Below are 16866 nucleotides of genomic sequence, written 5' to 3' on the forward strand. Positions count from 1 at the left end.
GGGTTAACACAAATCTAATCTCTCTTCGATGCGAATGTAAAAATGTTGTCAAAACTTTAATTGACTTCCAAGACGTTAGGGTAGGCTACTAATTTCTGAAAATATCGTCTAACGTTTGTTGCAAACTTAAAAATAATCTTCAAAGTCAAAAATAATGGGCTTTGTTGATTTAAGATAGATAGACAAAATTGCTTTGAATTCTATAATGTTCTATTAAAGGAAATATGCGAATATATCCCTACGCTAAAGTGTGCCACTTCTGCCAATCATTACCATGTCTGGGTTTCTAAAACATCAAAAAAGTACAGGTAAACTCGGGTATAACGCCCTCGGATATATCCCTTCCGAGAATTGATGCCGCGCCGAAGGTTGGAGTAAAAGAAGCTACAGGGAAAGTGCGGTGGTCACTCAGGCATGAACAAACAAAAGCGTTTTCAACAGAAACAGCACTCTTTCGGGTTTCTCTCTCACCACCGCCATCCCCAATACCGACACAGTCACCGAATTTCCACTGCATTTAAAAATAAATGACAAAGTGATGACGAATCCATTGAACTGACTTCAATCCAAAGGTGCAAACACCAAGAATGTTTTTCTTGTTTTTTCTTTATCTGGGATGCCTTAACATTATTTCTGAATTAAAAAGAAAATCTTTACCAGCGCCTTGAAAATCTCCTTTTTTAATTTAAAAATCGAAATACCAAGCTACTTATAAAAAAACTAAGCCTCTATTTCATCTTGCAGAATTCAGTTCTCAGTTTGAGTGTTTACCGAATGGCGCCCCCATTCCTGGTATTTTTCGTGGCGAATCATCTTCTTCTTCTACTTCTTCTGACAGACAATGTTCTCCTGCCAGTTCTCTTCCACAAGCCAGACCTTCTTATACAGCCAGAACTTCTTCTAATGACGAGCCTCCTTTTCGTGTTAGGTCTAGGTCTCCTCCTGCCTGTACCAAGATTATTGCTTCTTCTGATGGATTTGGGTATAGACTTCAACAACTTGAATTTATTCGGCTTACTCCCTATAAGAATCTGAACAAGCTATTTGAACTTCGAAGGTACACTTTTCCTGTGGATATACCACTTAGAATACGCACAGGAAATGATCGCTCTGAACCCATACCAACCCAACAACAAATTGTATTATCAACATTCGGTGGTGACGTCTTTGCAATATTGGTCAGCATTAATAATATTGCTGGGATATATAGACAAAGATCTAGCGGTCGAAGTGTAGAGCGAGCAAAGATAAACATGGAAAGCGGCAAGATTACATTATTGACCACAGATGAAATCGCGGAAATTCCAGTAGGCCCCAATAACCCAATCTTAATGAATTATAAAGTAGAGCTTTCAAACAAGAATCTTCCACACCATTGATTTAATTAAGAACAATGTTAAACTAAAATGTAGTATTTTGTGAACCGAAGTCGCTACTATGCTTCTTCAATGCCCAGTCGGTCTTTTTGAACAATAAATAAATAAAGTTCCATTTTTTCCAAACGAAAATATTTTTACAGGAACATTATTATAGGCTTATCCGTTACAAGAAATAACGAGTTATTTTTTTGTATGTAACTATAAAAATCGTTTGTTTTTTAGTTCATTTCGAAATCTAGTTTACAATTTTGTCACGACGATATGTTTTCATTTCCGTCGAGTCAACGGACGGAACAATCTCAAGGATTTTTAATCAAGCAGATTAATTTTCTACAAAAAATAAAGAATTTTTCACTAAATTTATGGAACTTCAACCAAATTCATATCTTTTCAACCAGTTAAATTTTTATTAAAAAAATTTGTCATCAACTTAAAATAAACGAATTTCTAATAAAATAGGTAAAATGTCAAACCAAAAAGATGAATTTTCAACTTAAATTATGAACCCTTCAATAAAAAAAGGAATTTTTAATAACAAAAAAAGTTAGATTTTAAGTTAAAAGTTAAATTTTCTGAATATTCAATTTGCACTAAAAGAGATGAATTTTCAACACAAAATGAGTTACATTTTTAACCAAGCAGATAAATATTTAAATAAAAGGATAACACTTCATCAAAAAAATGAATTATTAACGAAGCAGTTGAACGTTTAACCAAGTAGTTGAATTCTCAATGAAAAAATATGAATTTGCATCGAAAAATAGAATAGTTGGTATTTAAACTATAAAAGCTTTTAATTTTAAATAAAAAACAATTGAATTTGGTCAAAACAGACGATTTTTTGGTAAATTAATTAAATATTCAACCAAAAACAGAATAAATTTTAATTAAAAATGATAATTTTTAACTAAAAAAGTAAAATTTTCAACAGATACAATAATTGTTGATTATTTAACCAACAAAGAGTTTAATTCTATATTAAAATCAGCTGGAATGAAGTCGTTAAATTTTCAGTTATAAACCTAAATAAAAAAAATAATAACCAACAACGAAGACGTCTCAACTGAATAAGCAATAGTTAATATTTCAACCAGAAAATATTCTTATTTTAAAACGAACACAGTACTCTGAATTTTTAATCAAATAGCTCAGATTTCCATTATGTTGATGAATTTCAACCCAAAAATATAAATTTATCACCAAAATAGTTGAAGTTGCAACAAAATAATTGAAGTTAAGAATTTTAAGAATTGAGCCTCTTACGCTCAGTTAAAAAAAAAGTATGTGGGACACATGTGCGTAGGTAATTCGCGGACTTGTCATACAATATACTATGTTTGTTTAAAAAAGTCTAAAGCCTGCAATTTTCGTCCGTTTTTTAATTTAAAAAGTATTAAATTGCATTATATTCTTAAAAGCGCCAAGCTCTGGAATTTTGTCCTTTTATTTTTTTATTTACAAATCTTTCGCAAAATACAAATAATTTACTTATTGATCCATTCAATTGTTATAATCAAAGTTTGATATAAAAATTTGCAAATAGTGTTATTATACAGAAAAAATTTTCCGTTTTTAAAGCAGCTTCTTATTATTGTAACAATGACATTACCTCTTAAAATGAATAAAAAATGTAACAATAGCCATTCTTATAAACAATTTCTCCAGCAAAATATTAAACAATCTTTTTTATATGTTCTTAAACAAAAAAATTTGAACCATCTTTCAAGGTACAAAAGAAGAAAAGTGGCTAGGAATTAAAAGAAAATGAAGTATTGAAATATAAGCTTTAAAAAATAAACTCTAATTTTTGGCTAGTGGTTTTAAAATCTAACTAATTTATAACCATGCATTTAAAATTGTAATCTTTAATCGAAATTGTGGTTTACAAATCTGCTACTATAAGAAATGCCGATGACTTTGTTTATTTAAATAATATTAGCAAAATATAATTGTTCTACTGCAAAACTGTTTATCAATAAGTATTTTTAAGGTATTTTCTTTTAACCATAAGAATGAATATCGAAAAGTGCAAATTAATAAAAAATAATTTTAAAAAACAGAAATCAAATAACAATTTTTCCACAAAATTCATGAAAGTTAAACAAAATAGAGGAATATTCAACTAAAAAATATAATTTTTAAACCAAACAGATGCATTCGACTGAAAATGTTATAGTTAAAATTTCAGTTGAAAAATATTTAAATTAAAAACTTTAAACAGTTCAGTTTAAAAATAGTATTTACTTAACAAAATTTTATAAAAACAAGTTTTTTTATATAGTACTTCATTTACGAATAAATGTAGGATTATTACCTTTAATTTCTAAATTTGAATTGATATTAAAGAATTAAAAAATCATAACATATGGTATTCTCAAAAAATTCCCTTAACGCTTACTTTTACTAATAAATAAATATTAGCCAACTACATAGTATTATGAAGCTTGCTATCTTGCTATTAAAAATACCAACTACAAATTCGATAGATTTTTTTATACCCGTTCCCATGTCCTATTTTTATTTTGTTTTTAAAGGAAAAAGGAATGATTTTAGGCATTAAAAATAATTACAAAAATTAGCTTCTAGGAATTTTTGAAGATCTTATCATTTAGCTATAAGAATAACAAATAAGATCGATAAGATTAAATAATAAAAGCGCTAAGAATAAAAAATTCTGTCAAAGATACAAGTTCTTCCATAAATAAAGAAAAGTATGTTTTAAATTTTTGCATCAAAGATACTCTTTTTATAAAGTTCAATATTAACATCAATATTAACTTGGTTTATGTTACTTTAAGATGCCCAGTGAAAGAAAATTGACCAGATACCCTAAAAAAGATGTGCAGAATATTTTTAAATAGTTTAATAAATTTCCAGTTAAAATCGAAATTTTTATACATGGGCTATTCGAAAAAATAGCTTTATTTCTCCCGAATATGCCTCAGTTGATAAAACAACACTTTGTTTGCGGGACTGATTTATGAAATACAAATATGAATATTTTAGGAGTACAACTATAATTACCGCGATAATGACTGCAAGGTATGTTGTACAATCTAAAGAACCATGCGAAAATAAACCGTTAACAAAGTTCTTTATTAACGAAATAATAAGTTTTTCCCCTAAGTAGAGAAAATGGCAATCCTTTATACTCTTTTTAGCTGGATGATGATCCTAATTTCTATTGGTAAATATAATACAATAATATATCTATAATTAAAAAAAAGTTTTTCACCTTCTCGCAAATAGAAAATTTTGTATAGATACGGAATTTCTTTGAATTTCATAATCAAAAGGGACATTTACTTTACTGCAAGGTTCAAAACAATCCTCAAAATAATGCAAGGAGTTTTTGAATTATAGCATGACTCTCGTAATGAACGTTAGCCGAAATTTTCATAGATTTTTTTTTCTACCCTAATGCCCTAGAAATCTATGTAAAGTTCCAAAAACGTATTTTCTCCATGTAGATTGCAACTGCGTTAAAAATGATGCGCTTTCTCAACCTAAGATAGCTAGAGAAATTTGCTTTGATTTATATAATTAAACATCAATTTGTTATTTCTTTTTGTAGAATTCAGTTCACAGTTTGAATGTTTACCGAATGGCGCTCCTATTTCTGGTGATCATCGTGGCGCACTATCTTTTTCTTCTACTCCTTCCGACAGACAACGTTCTCCTGCCCGTCCTCTTCCTCCAGCCAGACCTTTAACTCCAGTCACTCCTTCATCTCTGGCCAAACTTTCTTCTCTGGCCAAATCTTCTTCTTCCAACGAGCTTCCTCTTCGTCCCAGGTCCAGGTCTCCTGCTAGGTATCCTCCATCTACCACAATTATTGTTTCTTCTGACGGAGGTGAATATAGACTTGACCAACTTGAATTTATTCGACTTACTCCGTATAAGAATCCAAACAAGCAGTTCGTACTTCGAAAGTACACTTTTCCTGCTGATAAACCACTTCGATTACGCATAGGACGTGATCGCCCTTAGCCAATGCCAACCCAAGAACAAATTGTATTATCAACATTAGATGGTGACGTCTTTGCAATTTTGGCCAGTAGTAATAGTATGGCTAGAATATATAGACATAATCGTCACATTCGAAGTAAATACTGAGCGTAAAAAAATAAAATTCGTAAAAAAATAAAATTGATAATAATGGAATTGAATGTTTGAAAAAACGACACAAGACAAATTAAAATGTATATTAAGGGGTATACTTCAAAACGTAGCTACAAAATTTCCTTTAGCCATTTTTTCATATGACAGGCCGTTCTTTAAACTTTTAGCATATCAAAATTCTTTCTGAATTGAGGAATCTGAATCACAACCATTCTTAAAAATTGAAAAACGTAGAAGTTGAATAGTTTTAAGAGAATATCTTGAAAAATAAATCTAATATTAAAAATATTATTGGTGAAAAAATTTAAGAGAATTGAAACGAATTTGATCAAAGACCTCCGAATTTAGGGTTTGTTTTAAAGACTTCAAGATGACTGAAACAAAACTTTAAAAAATTATATCTAATGAACAGAATGCAGTGCATTTAGAAGAATGCAAACGAATTTAGGATAAATAATAATAATTCAGGGTGAATTCTAAATGAATTGTAAAAAATATTTTCAAATTTCTTTAAATCTTTGAAGCCCTGAACCGTATGTTTAAAGTTTAAATCATACAAATAACATTGGAAATGAGTAAATTCAGTTAATGGGCAAACGACAAAAGTTGAAATAAAATGTTTAATAACAAAATTTTGTTTAAAGAATTCGCTTTTTTAAAACAAGACAATGAGACTATACATTAGTTTTAATATCAGTGCATGTTATTAACTATAATAATATACATTTTGTTATGGTCTCCATATTGACAACCACTTTAAAACCAATTTTCTCGGAGTGATTCACCGGTCTCGTTTACAAAACATAAACGTGACCTGGGAAAACCTTCCGGGCTAAGTTGCTTCAAAGTGGCTATTGAATGACCTTGCCTATCTCTCCCTAAGTTGAAAACGTTTGGACAGAAGAAAGAGAGTTGTAAAATCACACCTGGCGCAGCTGTGATGAAAGGTTTCCCCATCACGCGCCACGCATGACTCGCTCCGCGTCACTTCTAGCTTCTCTCTCTTTCTCCCTCTCACTCTTCCCTCCACGCGTAAACCGGGCCAGTTATGGTAAAACGTTGCGAATACGTAATCACAAAATTTTCGTCCTTTTTTTTATAAACAATTAAAAAATGTCCAGGTTAGGGAGCAAAAGTACAATTAAGTTAGAAATAAGATTTAAGTAATCACTACAATTTCTCTTTTAAGTTTATATTTTTTTTCTTCTCTTGTAAATAATTTTTCTTTCTACTTTCATACGTGTAATTTTTCTAAATAATTCTTATTTTAATAGTCTCTTCGAATAATTTTATTTTACTTGTATCTGTATTTTCTCTATATCATTGATTGTATTTTACCCGCTATTTTTGCACGGTATTTCCCTAATTATTATTTTCTTTCAATTTTACTTAGTCTTTTCCTTTTTCGATTTTTCAAAATTTTTAATTTGATCTTTGCACCACTCAATTATACCGCGCGTTTCAAAGTTGAGCTGCGCGCTCACTTTCGGCACTTAAAACATTTATTGAGAATAAAGTGCTTTCGACATCCAAAGATAATTCCAGGTCTCTCTCTTTCTCTCCTGAGAAATCATCCTTCGCTCCTCTAGCTCACTCAAATCCTCGAATCCTTTTCTCTCTCTTTCCCTCTCTCACTTACTCCGTATAAGAATCCAAACAAGCAGTTCGTACTTCGAAAGTACACTTTTCCTGCTGATAAGCCACTTCGATTACGCGTAGCACGTGATCGCCCTAAGCCAATGCCAACTCAAGAACAAATTGTATTATCAACATTAGATGGTGACGTCTTTGAAATAGTGGCTAGTGTTAATATTATTGTTGGAATATACATAAATAGCAGTCATCAAATTCGAACTAAACACCGAGCAAAAATACACATGGAAAGCGGCAGGATTACAGAATTAACCCCAGCTGAAAACGCAGAAATTCCAATAGGTCCCAGTCGCCCAATCTTACTGAATTTTAGAGTGGAGCTTCTAAACCACAATCTTTCACAACATTAATTCAATTGCAAATAATGTAAAACTAAAATATAAAATTGTTTGTGAACCAAAGTCGTCTTAAAATATTACAAGGAACTTGTAATTACCGAAATAATAATAAAATTTCCTTTTTGATAGTTGCCAAGGCTTCAATACTTTGTCAATGCCCCGGGCGATCTTTTTCAGAAATAAATAAATAAAGTTCAATTTCTTTTCCACAACACTAGATCTCTGCATTTTTCTTCTTCTTCACTCTATCGCTTCTGCCTTCCACTTGACTGCTCTAGCAAGACCAGCGTCCAACAACAGCTGACGCTCCGGCCGCGCACCTTCCCAGCGCCTCTCCTCCTTCTACTTCCGGGTCGTATTCTATCCTTAAACTCACATGTGTCGGTCTTTGCTTCTTACACTTTTTCCGCTGCTTCTACATACACAATTTTGCCCTCACCTTTTTTCATCCACTTCTTTTTTTCCTTCACATTTTCACATTCATCCTTCTCTCACAACTAACTTTATCCAACCAAATTTTTTCACCGATATCCTGCACGTCTACTCATTTCTGTTTCGTAACTTGTAAGGTCTAAGATTTTTCAGCCTGAATTTTGAATCAGATAGTTGAATTTTTACCAATAAAAGATGAATTCATAATCAAAAAGAATAGTTACATTTTGAGTGAAAAAAATTAATTGTCAAAAGCAAAATAAATGTTCAACAACACTAATGAAATTATTAATCAAACAGATGTATTTTCAACCAAAAACATCATTTTTTAATAAATAAGAACTTTGATCTAAGTAGATGAATCTTCAACCAAGATGAATTGTCCACGAAGAATATAAGAGTTGATATTCCATCCAAAAAAGATTACAATTTTGAATCAAAAGCATGTGAATCTGACAAAAAAAATTCAACAAAATAGTTAAATCTTCTACAAAATAGGTTAATTTCCAACGAAGCAAGACAACTTTTCGCTAACTAATTAAACATCATAAAAACAGATAAATGTTTAACCAAACAGCTGAATTTTCTAACGAAATAGTGGAATTTTCAATCAAATACCCAGGAAATGAATGTTTAAAAGCGTAGTATAATTTTCAATAAAATATTTGAACTTTATACAAAAAAACATGAATTTTATACCTAGAAGAATATACTTTTACTAAAAACTATTAGTTTGCAATTTAATACACAAATTCTCAAATAAAAAAGGTAAGTTCTTAAAGAAAAATGTATTAGTTGATATTTTAAGTAACAAACATTTTAATTTTCAATAAAAAAAGGGTAAATTTTACAAAACTAAAAAATAAATTTTCAACAAAATATCTGAATTCTCAACAAAAACAGATCAATTTCAAATCAAACAACAAAGTTTTGGCCAAGAAGATGAATTTTTAAGCGAAAAGGTCGAATTTTTTACAAAGCAGTTCAATTTTCAACAAAAATTTAACAGAAGAACACTGTGAAGTAATTCTATTACATATTACATTTATAATTTTGAATTATATAAAAGTATGCAGATTTCCAAACGAATTTCTCCAGTAAACACTAAAGTTTATTTATAGATATGTTTTAGACATTCACGTTTAAATATTGTTAAATTTCTAACTGATTCATTGCAAAATTAACATTAAATGAACATGCGTAAAGTGTGCCTTCACGTATCTGCGTTTTTATCACCTAATGCTAAAAACATAAACTAGTTAAAAATCTAAAATATTTTATGGATGCCAAGTTGTTTTGTGTGTGTGGTGATCTAAACCGTCTTCACAAATTTTTACAGCTTTTTATATGTTGAGCCGTAGGAGATAACTCTTATCTCATAGACACTTGATCTTTACGTATTGATACTCAAATAGTAGTAAAATTTAAGCAGTAATATGTTTCAAATATTAAGACCTAATTATGAGCATTTTAAAATTAAACTCTAATGGATGCAACAATTTTAAATTAAAAATTTTGTGAGGAAGTGGTTGGGTATTGCGAGTTGAACCCTAATCCGAAATCTTTATCCACTCAGCATGGAAGTCTTCAAGGAGATGGCTGAGAATAAAGTCTATCCGTTCGTTTGCGCAACGGATTTTAATAAAATCCCTGAGGATAGAGCTGATCCGTTCAGCTAAAAAACCCTGGAAATTGTGTAAACAGTTCGGGGAATCCACCCTCTTAAAGGCCTGCGCGTACTTTTACATAAAACATTCTCTGAGGGGCGAGAGAGGATTGAAAATGGGGGACACGACCGCCACCCCAAAACGAGTCTAACCCGAAAAAACATTTTCGAAATTCGTGACATTTTGAAATGCGACCGTCTTATCGCCATCACTGAAATTGCTGCTGAACTTGAAATCAGTTATGGCAGTGTTCAAGACACCAATTTCTTACAAATAACATGGCTGCTTACCGGGCAAAAAGGCGACGTCAATTGATCATCATTCAATTTCCATTCATACACTCAGAGACTTTCCATTTGAATAAATAATCAAAAACGTTCGAAACTTTAGTGTTCTAGAATATCAAAACACGGAATAAAGTGATGCGTTTTCAAAATTAATGTAGTGGTTTTCAACTGGCGAATTTCATATTTTTGTTACAACAACAGAAAAAAGTGTTGCAATATTTATCATAAAAATTGTGAATATTTAATATTCAGTATTCAAACTTTTGTAAAAAGAATATGAGGTTCTGAAATCTACTATACGATAAATTATGACTCATAGTTCGAAAGAATCGAGTGCAAGAAAGAAGTATACCTGCAGTGGCAGAGGTAAACAACACACTAATAATACACTCTGGTCACCAGCATTTTCCGAATCAACGTTGCTGAACAGCTGGGGCAATAAAGACCCGCAAACTTTATCATTTTTTTAAATATGTTTAAAGTGCATCTTTTTAAATAAATAGGGGTGAAATGAAATCACCAGAGTGTCTAGAAAAAGGCTAGATAAGTACGAAAACGATATTTTTATTTTTTTAAATTTTATGCAAAAAAATGTAACAAAAAATGCGCCAAAATTTCAAAAATGACTTTTTTCTGTTTTTTGATGTTATTTCTTTTGTTTTTTACGTAATTGGAAAAAATCGGTGGGTTTCTTAATCTGTAGACTTTTCTCTATGAAGCTCTTTAAGTGGTTTTTCTATATTTTTCAAAAAGTATATTTATCTCAGCGAGTGAATGTGCACTTTGTGCTGAATTGTAATTCTTACATTTTGGGCTGTTATTTTTTTTTTAATTGCACTTTTTCAAGAAACTATGAGTGTAAATTAAAGTTCAACTTTTTCTTTACACAGGACCGAGGTGAGGAAAATATTTTAAATAGAATACCAGGTTGTGAGATTACAAAACAAGGTCTCACACGATTTGTTAAGGTGAGTTTTTTTATTTAAAATGCAAAAATAAAAATATAGTTGGAATGGAAGCTTCTACAAAAAATTTAGTTTAATTTGACAGGTTTAATTTGATAAAAATTAATTTTAAAGACGGCTCTGAAACTGTTCGAAAAATGTAAGCGTCCAAATGATTCAATTTCAAATTCTATTCAATTACAGTTTAATTTAATTTACTAATAATGAATGATTAATAAATTATAATTTCTAAAATAAATCATTTAATTTAGTTCAATTTATTAATTTTAATTTAATTTAATTTAGAAAGTACCAATGTCTAAAGAAGCATTGGACTTTTTTGTGAACAAAATTCAACGTTTAAATCATACAAATTTCTCTCAAATAAATTATTTTCTCATAAATGAGAAAAATAAGTTTTGTCTAATTTTGCCTATAAAACAACCTATTTCTTCTTCGGAAATTTCTGCCCGGTTCTTGGTCAGGAATTTTTTTCTTGAAAAAAAATGGAAACCCCGTGAAGTTAAGATAGTAGTCAGTCTGCTCGATTTCGTACTAAATCGATTAATAATATACATATAAATTCTTTACTAATGGAAAATGTTAACGTTCTCAAATATTCAATTTTTAATCCATAAAAATAAAAAATAAATCAATTAAAAAAAAGAACAATTATTTAATTAGTAGTAATATTTGAACCTGCATATAAAACGAGAAATTATAAATCAAATGTTTAAAAGTGGAAATTTTTTAATACAAAGCCTGGAATCGTCAACATTCAAAAGAGGTAAAAACTTTGAGCGTTACAATTTTAATTTTTTTTTGACTATGAAAATCTTTCATTTTCAAGTGAAACAGTTAAATTTTGATGTATAAATTGAAATTTATCACTTAGTACCAAAATTACACATACAAAAAAATGAATAATTTCAAGATATGCTTTTTAAAGAGAAGTATCAAAAACATTCAAAATTAATGTAAATCTTGAAATGATTTTAAATAGTGAAAGGTTTTTTAAGAATAACAAAAAGTTTTAGCGATTCCCAGGAAAATTTAAAAGTACTTTTTTAATTTGACAAATTAATTTTAGAAGAATATTTAAAAAGATTTTATAAAATTTCCTAAATTGTCAAAGAAGAATCTGGGATATTTGAAGGCAATCTTTGTGATTTTGTAGGTTTATTAAAGAAATGTACAAAAAATTTGAATCATCGAAAAAGTGTACCTTTTGGACGATTTTGAAATAAAATTGTTATAATACTTCAGGGTCTTGAAAGTTTCTAAGATAATAAACCCCTTTTTTATATACTCCGGAAAATTTCGTATTATTTTTAATTTTCAAAAAATAATTTGAAGAAATTGTTTTAAAATATTTAAAAAAGAAAAAAAATATGAACAATTATCGTTTTGAAGATACATATATGGTTGAAGATTATTTTTCAATTGTGCACTTTTAATTTCACAATTCTAATTGCACAATTAACGCGCGAACAAAGATGACTACAATATTATAAAAGAATTTTAATGCCGACGTCTGCTGGTACTCGTGTAGTGGCACGAGCGCGTTCGGTAAAATTCAAGATTGCTCGGGCACACTGGGAAACATAATGAAACACTATGACAAAGATTGAGACCTGAGTTTTAATTTCTATAACAGGACGCAGGTTCCAGTCATATTTATATTTATAATTTCAATTTCCCAAATAAGTGTTAAAGATTATAATATTCACTTTCTTCCTTAATGAAACTATTTTTAGACAAACTAGTAAGCACCATATCACTTTTAGTTTGATTAATCTTTCAAATACTGCTTCATAACATTTCGTATACTAAACTTTGATTCATTTTAATCATTTATTCAAATTAAAGGTATCTCAGTGTAACGATCGTTTCCGAACACGAATGGCCAAAATTTTGGTCAAATTTAATGCACAATTTTTGTACAGTCCGTTTCGTCATCCTGAAATGCGTCGCGTACGTGATGAGACGTTTCCTCAACAGCGTACATTATAGTCGACTAAAGATTCGCAGGTCCGTGACACTTAGTAGAAGATCTCACGGAGTTTCCCCCTTAAATCGCACCTACCTGAGTTTAAACTCACGGTGCCCCACACAAATGGGACAAAAACCGGAGTTCACAAGGTTCGTGTAGAAATCGTTTGTAATAAATTATTTTTAAAATCACAATGGATACGCGTCTGAAACTTGGCACAAATATTCCTCACGGCTTGATGAAGGCTTATCCGCAAAGAGTTTTATTACTTCCTCTTCCGTTTTTCGATATTTATGCAAAATAAAAATTCTAATCTGTGTTTTCTTCGAATCGAAAAAATATTGCTTGGTAATTTGTTTAGTTGCTTTTGCACAGTTAATTTCTCTTAATTTCCCTCTTCCATGGAATTCGCTTCTGTAATGGTATCGCGGAAATTTAAAGTCTTCAGTTTTATATTTACACATTTTTATAATTATATCGCAAGGTCGGATCCTTTCCGGAAAGACCTGATATAAATGTTGTTTCGTCTTTTTCGTCTTTTTCGTCTTATCCTATAAAATAATATTTCGTACTTTAAAGTTCTGAATTATTTACCTGTGGTGCCTGACGATGGCTCTTTTGATTCTGCAATGTTCATTTCCTCCTTGACCACTAATGGCAGTACCATGCGTTTTGCAGGCTTCCACGCCTGGTACTGGAGACAATGAACTGGGACCCCCATAAGAACCACCACTTTGTCTTCTATCCAGGATGTGAACCAATTCCACTGAAGGAGTTGGTGAAAATGTTCCCTAAAATGAGATAAATGATATTTTATCAATTTTTATCCTGTAAATTAATTCTAGTATGAACTTTTCCCAAGAATGTTCACTAGAGTGTCCTGAAAGAAATACATTTTTTTTAAATAATTTAAAACCGTGGTCCTGGGGCAAATGTAATATTTGTTTGCCAGGCAATCCAACTTTTGGTACTATATGCTCAGAAACAAAAGTTGACCCAATTTGACCAAAAATAAGTATCCTTCATGGAGCTTCAAATATTATATTTATCATACCAATATTATTTTTTTCTAATTCATAATAATATATAACTAAGAAGTTCATAATTCATTTAAGAAACCAAACAATTTCTTAATTTTTCTAAAAATACCAATGTCACAGTAAACATCAAGCATACAGGCATGAAGTGAGGTTTGCCAGACTTTTCCCTAATTCAGTTTTTTAAATTGAATATGTCTTTCTTTTCGAAGGATATTTTCATCACGTGCGGAAAATGCTTCAATGTGTCCTTGGATTCCCAGATAAAGTGCCTGCAGCTGATTCTCACTGTTAGTCAGAGACCGGCTGAACGGTTGCATTAAATACACGGCTCTTTTTGCAGCGTTGTTGACAACTTTCAGTGTAAAAGCCTCTAAGTGGTTTTTTGCTTACAACCCAGAGAGCAGGATCTGTGATCAAGAATGATGAATTCCATTGCATAAGCCTGATTCTTCTTGCGTTTTCATCGCAGCAATCGTTGCTCTCTCTTATTTGAGTGAAATTCTATAATCAAAGAATGCTATGGCCACAAGTTCTAATGAAAGATACTTCTGAAAGTGTCTTTCAAACTTTTCACAAGCGAGTTTTGATATTTTGTCACTGATGGACTTGTAACTCACAATTTTTTTAATTAAAAATAAGTCATTGTATGTTGCAGCAACTGGCAAAGGAGTCTCAAACAAAAATCGGATGTGAATTTTGATCGCGAAAGGGCACAATTCCATAATGGCTTGGGTTGTGGTAAATGCTAACGTATACTAATTTCGAAACAACCAAATTTTTAGGCAGTAAATGGCAATTGCCATTCACCGTGCATGATGCATTGGTCATGGAGCCATAAAACGAATACCCCGAACTGGAACAACTCCTAAAAAAATTATGGCGTGGTCAAGTAATTCGCGGCGGTCATGTACAGAAAATCGCCGATCCTCCAAAGTATACCAAAATTGATGTTCAATTGAGTTGCAATAAATTCGAGCCACACAGATTCATTATGAGAATTTCGGGGAAAATCATCATTTAGAGACTGTTTTTTCCTATTTAGAGAAACTTGAAGTGTTGTCTACAAACTGTCAGTCAGCTGTCAAGATGATATTGTCGGGCATTATTTGGGTGATATAGATGTTGGTTAGCAGGTAAGTTGGAGTAATAATTACCTAACTTTTAATTTCCTCCCATTTACCAGTGAGCATTAGATTCTTGAAATAAAAATTGTAATTGGCGTGGTATAATTCCCAAATCTTATGTTAATTAAAACCTACATGACAATCAAACCAACAAAGCCAGGATGTAAAAACTAAGTGATGACCGTCTGCATCCAAATTGATGCCTGGGCGTTCGAAGAAATTTCTCCTGGACTTTCTGCATTCAACGAAGTGAAGTTAGTTGGTGGTTTAAGCGTAAATAAGTAATTATATATGTAGACGGTCATGACCTTTTCTATACATCCCGGCTTTATTTTCAATTTCAACGGCTATGACTAACCTAACATTTGGAAGTTGTATTAGGAAGTTATAATATTATTCTAAGTGATTAGTACGCACTGTTAAATGAAAGAAAGTTGAAAATTAGGTAAATATTATTCCAATTAGTTTCATTATCAACAATTGTTTAGTCTAATATCACAAAGCGAATAGCAAAATGATACAATCTCCTAGAAGCCCAGATGTGCAACTACGTTCAGAGGAATACATTTTAGACAGAAAATTCTTTGAAATGCTTATTGGGAGACTGATGAAATTTGAGCTGCAACAAATTTAACACCAGCTTTTTTTCTGTGTGACGGGGTTGATAGATTGCTTTAAACTGCGAATTTGCAAATTTAATTAGGTTGTCCTTTTCTGATCGCAGTTTCGAAAGTATTCGCTTGTCGTTTATACCAATTTCGAATCTTGTCTTTTCGAAAGACTCCCACGCTTCACTAAACTTTTAAAATAATGGAGTCTCTGGTCCAGATGTTGGACCAAGGCATTTTTTACATAAACTTTCGAACATTATTTCAGGAATATGATGTCTGCAAGCAAAGTACAGACCATTTTTTTCAAAGCGCTGTTCCATACCTACGCATGTCCCCTGAACTCTACTCGTGTTAACACTGCATGTATCGAAAGATAATCCTAAGATACGGTTAACAATGTCCCATGGTTCAACAATTTCTGCCGCAGCAGAAGCTTGAGCAAAATCCGGTAGCAGAGTCCATGTATGGGAAAACCCAAGATTTAAAATTCATCAGCGCTAGACACTAAAACAGACAATCGTTCTACTTTTTCCAGTCAATGATAAAACACCTTGTTCATCTCAGTGAAATTTTAATCTCTGTTTTAATCAAAAAATTTCCTTCAATTCAGAAGGATACTTCATTCGTTCTTTTGTTTCTAGTTTTTGCTATGGTGCTTTTACTAAAATTCAGATCACTTAAAAACAATTTATCATAAAGCTTCCTTGAAAGTAAAGCTTCCTTGAAACTAATTATTACTAGCCTTTTTATTGAAATTATCATTTTCTTTATCGTCATACATTTCTTCATTATGCTTTCGGTTTACAAATGACATGAAGAAAGTGATGAACATTTAGAATGAGAAAAGGATATATTAGAAGAGGCTTTGCGCTGCACGACTTTCTTCACACTTTCTATTGAGCTATCATTCTCCTCCTAGATAACTCCATTATGACACTTTTCTTTTTGTAGAATTAAAAATGCCTTGTTTTTTCTACCTTAATCCGTGCAAGAGGGTCACCGTGAGCTATGTCGAACAGGTTATCCAAATTATCGCGGAAGTTCATTCTTTTCCCTTGGAAAGTACTTAAACTGCGCTCATTTTTCTTGTTAAGCTCTTCCCAGGTTTTATGTAATTCAGTCAATTTTTTAACAAAACGATGTTTCATCGTTTATTTAACATTTTTTCGCACAAACTATACTTACCAGGTGTATACATATGAAACCGGTATTGCCATTTAGCGGCCAGTAGGCACACTTGTAGGCACTGTCGGAACTTACCATTTGTGCTAATTGG

At 31.3% G+C, this 16866-nt stretch overlaps 1 protein-coding gene across 1 annotated transcript in view; it reads right to left on the reverse strand.

Annotated features, from left to right (window-relative positions):
- The window catches only part of LOC117178788 (high-affinity choline transporter 1-like), a 115480-nt gene that overhangs the window by 29615 nt on the left and 68999 nt on the right, over nucleotides 1-16866 (reverse strand). The window contains exon 12 of the mRNA XM_033370262.1: nucleotides 13410-13606. Coding sequence (XP_033226153.1) covers nucleotides 13410-13606 — 197 coding nt within the window. The remainder of the gene's footprint in view (nucleotides 1-13409; nucleotides 13607-16866) is intronic.

This window comes from Belonocnema kinseyi, chromosome 8 (genome assembly GCF_010883055.1).
Source record: "Belonocnema kinseyi isolate 2016_QV_RU_SX_M_011 chromosome 8, B_treatae_v1, whole genome shotgun sequence".
NCBI lineage: Eukaryota > Metazoa > Arthropoda > Insecta > Hymenoptera > Cynipidae > Belonocnema > Belonocnema kinseyi.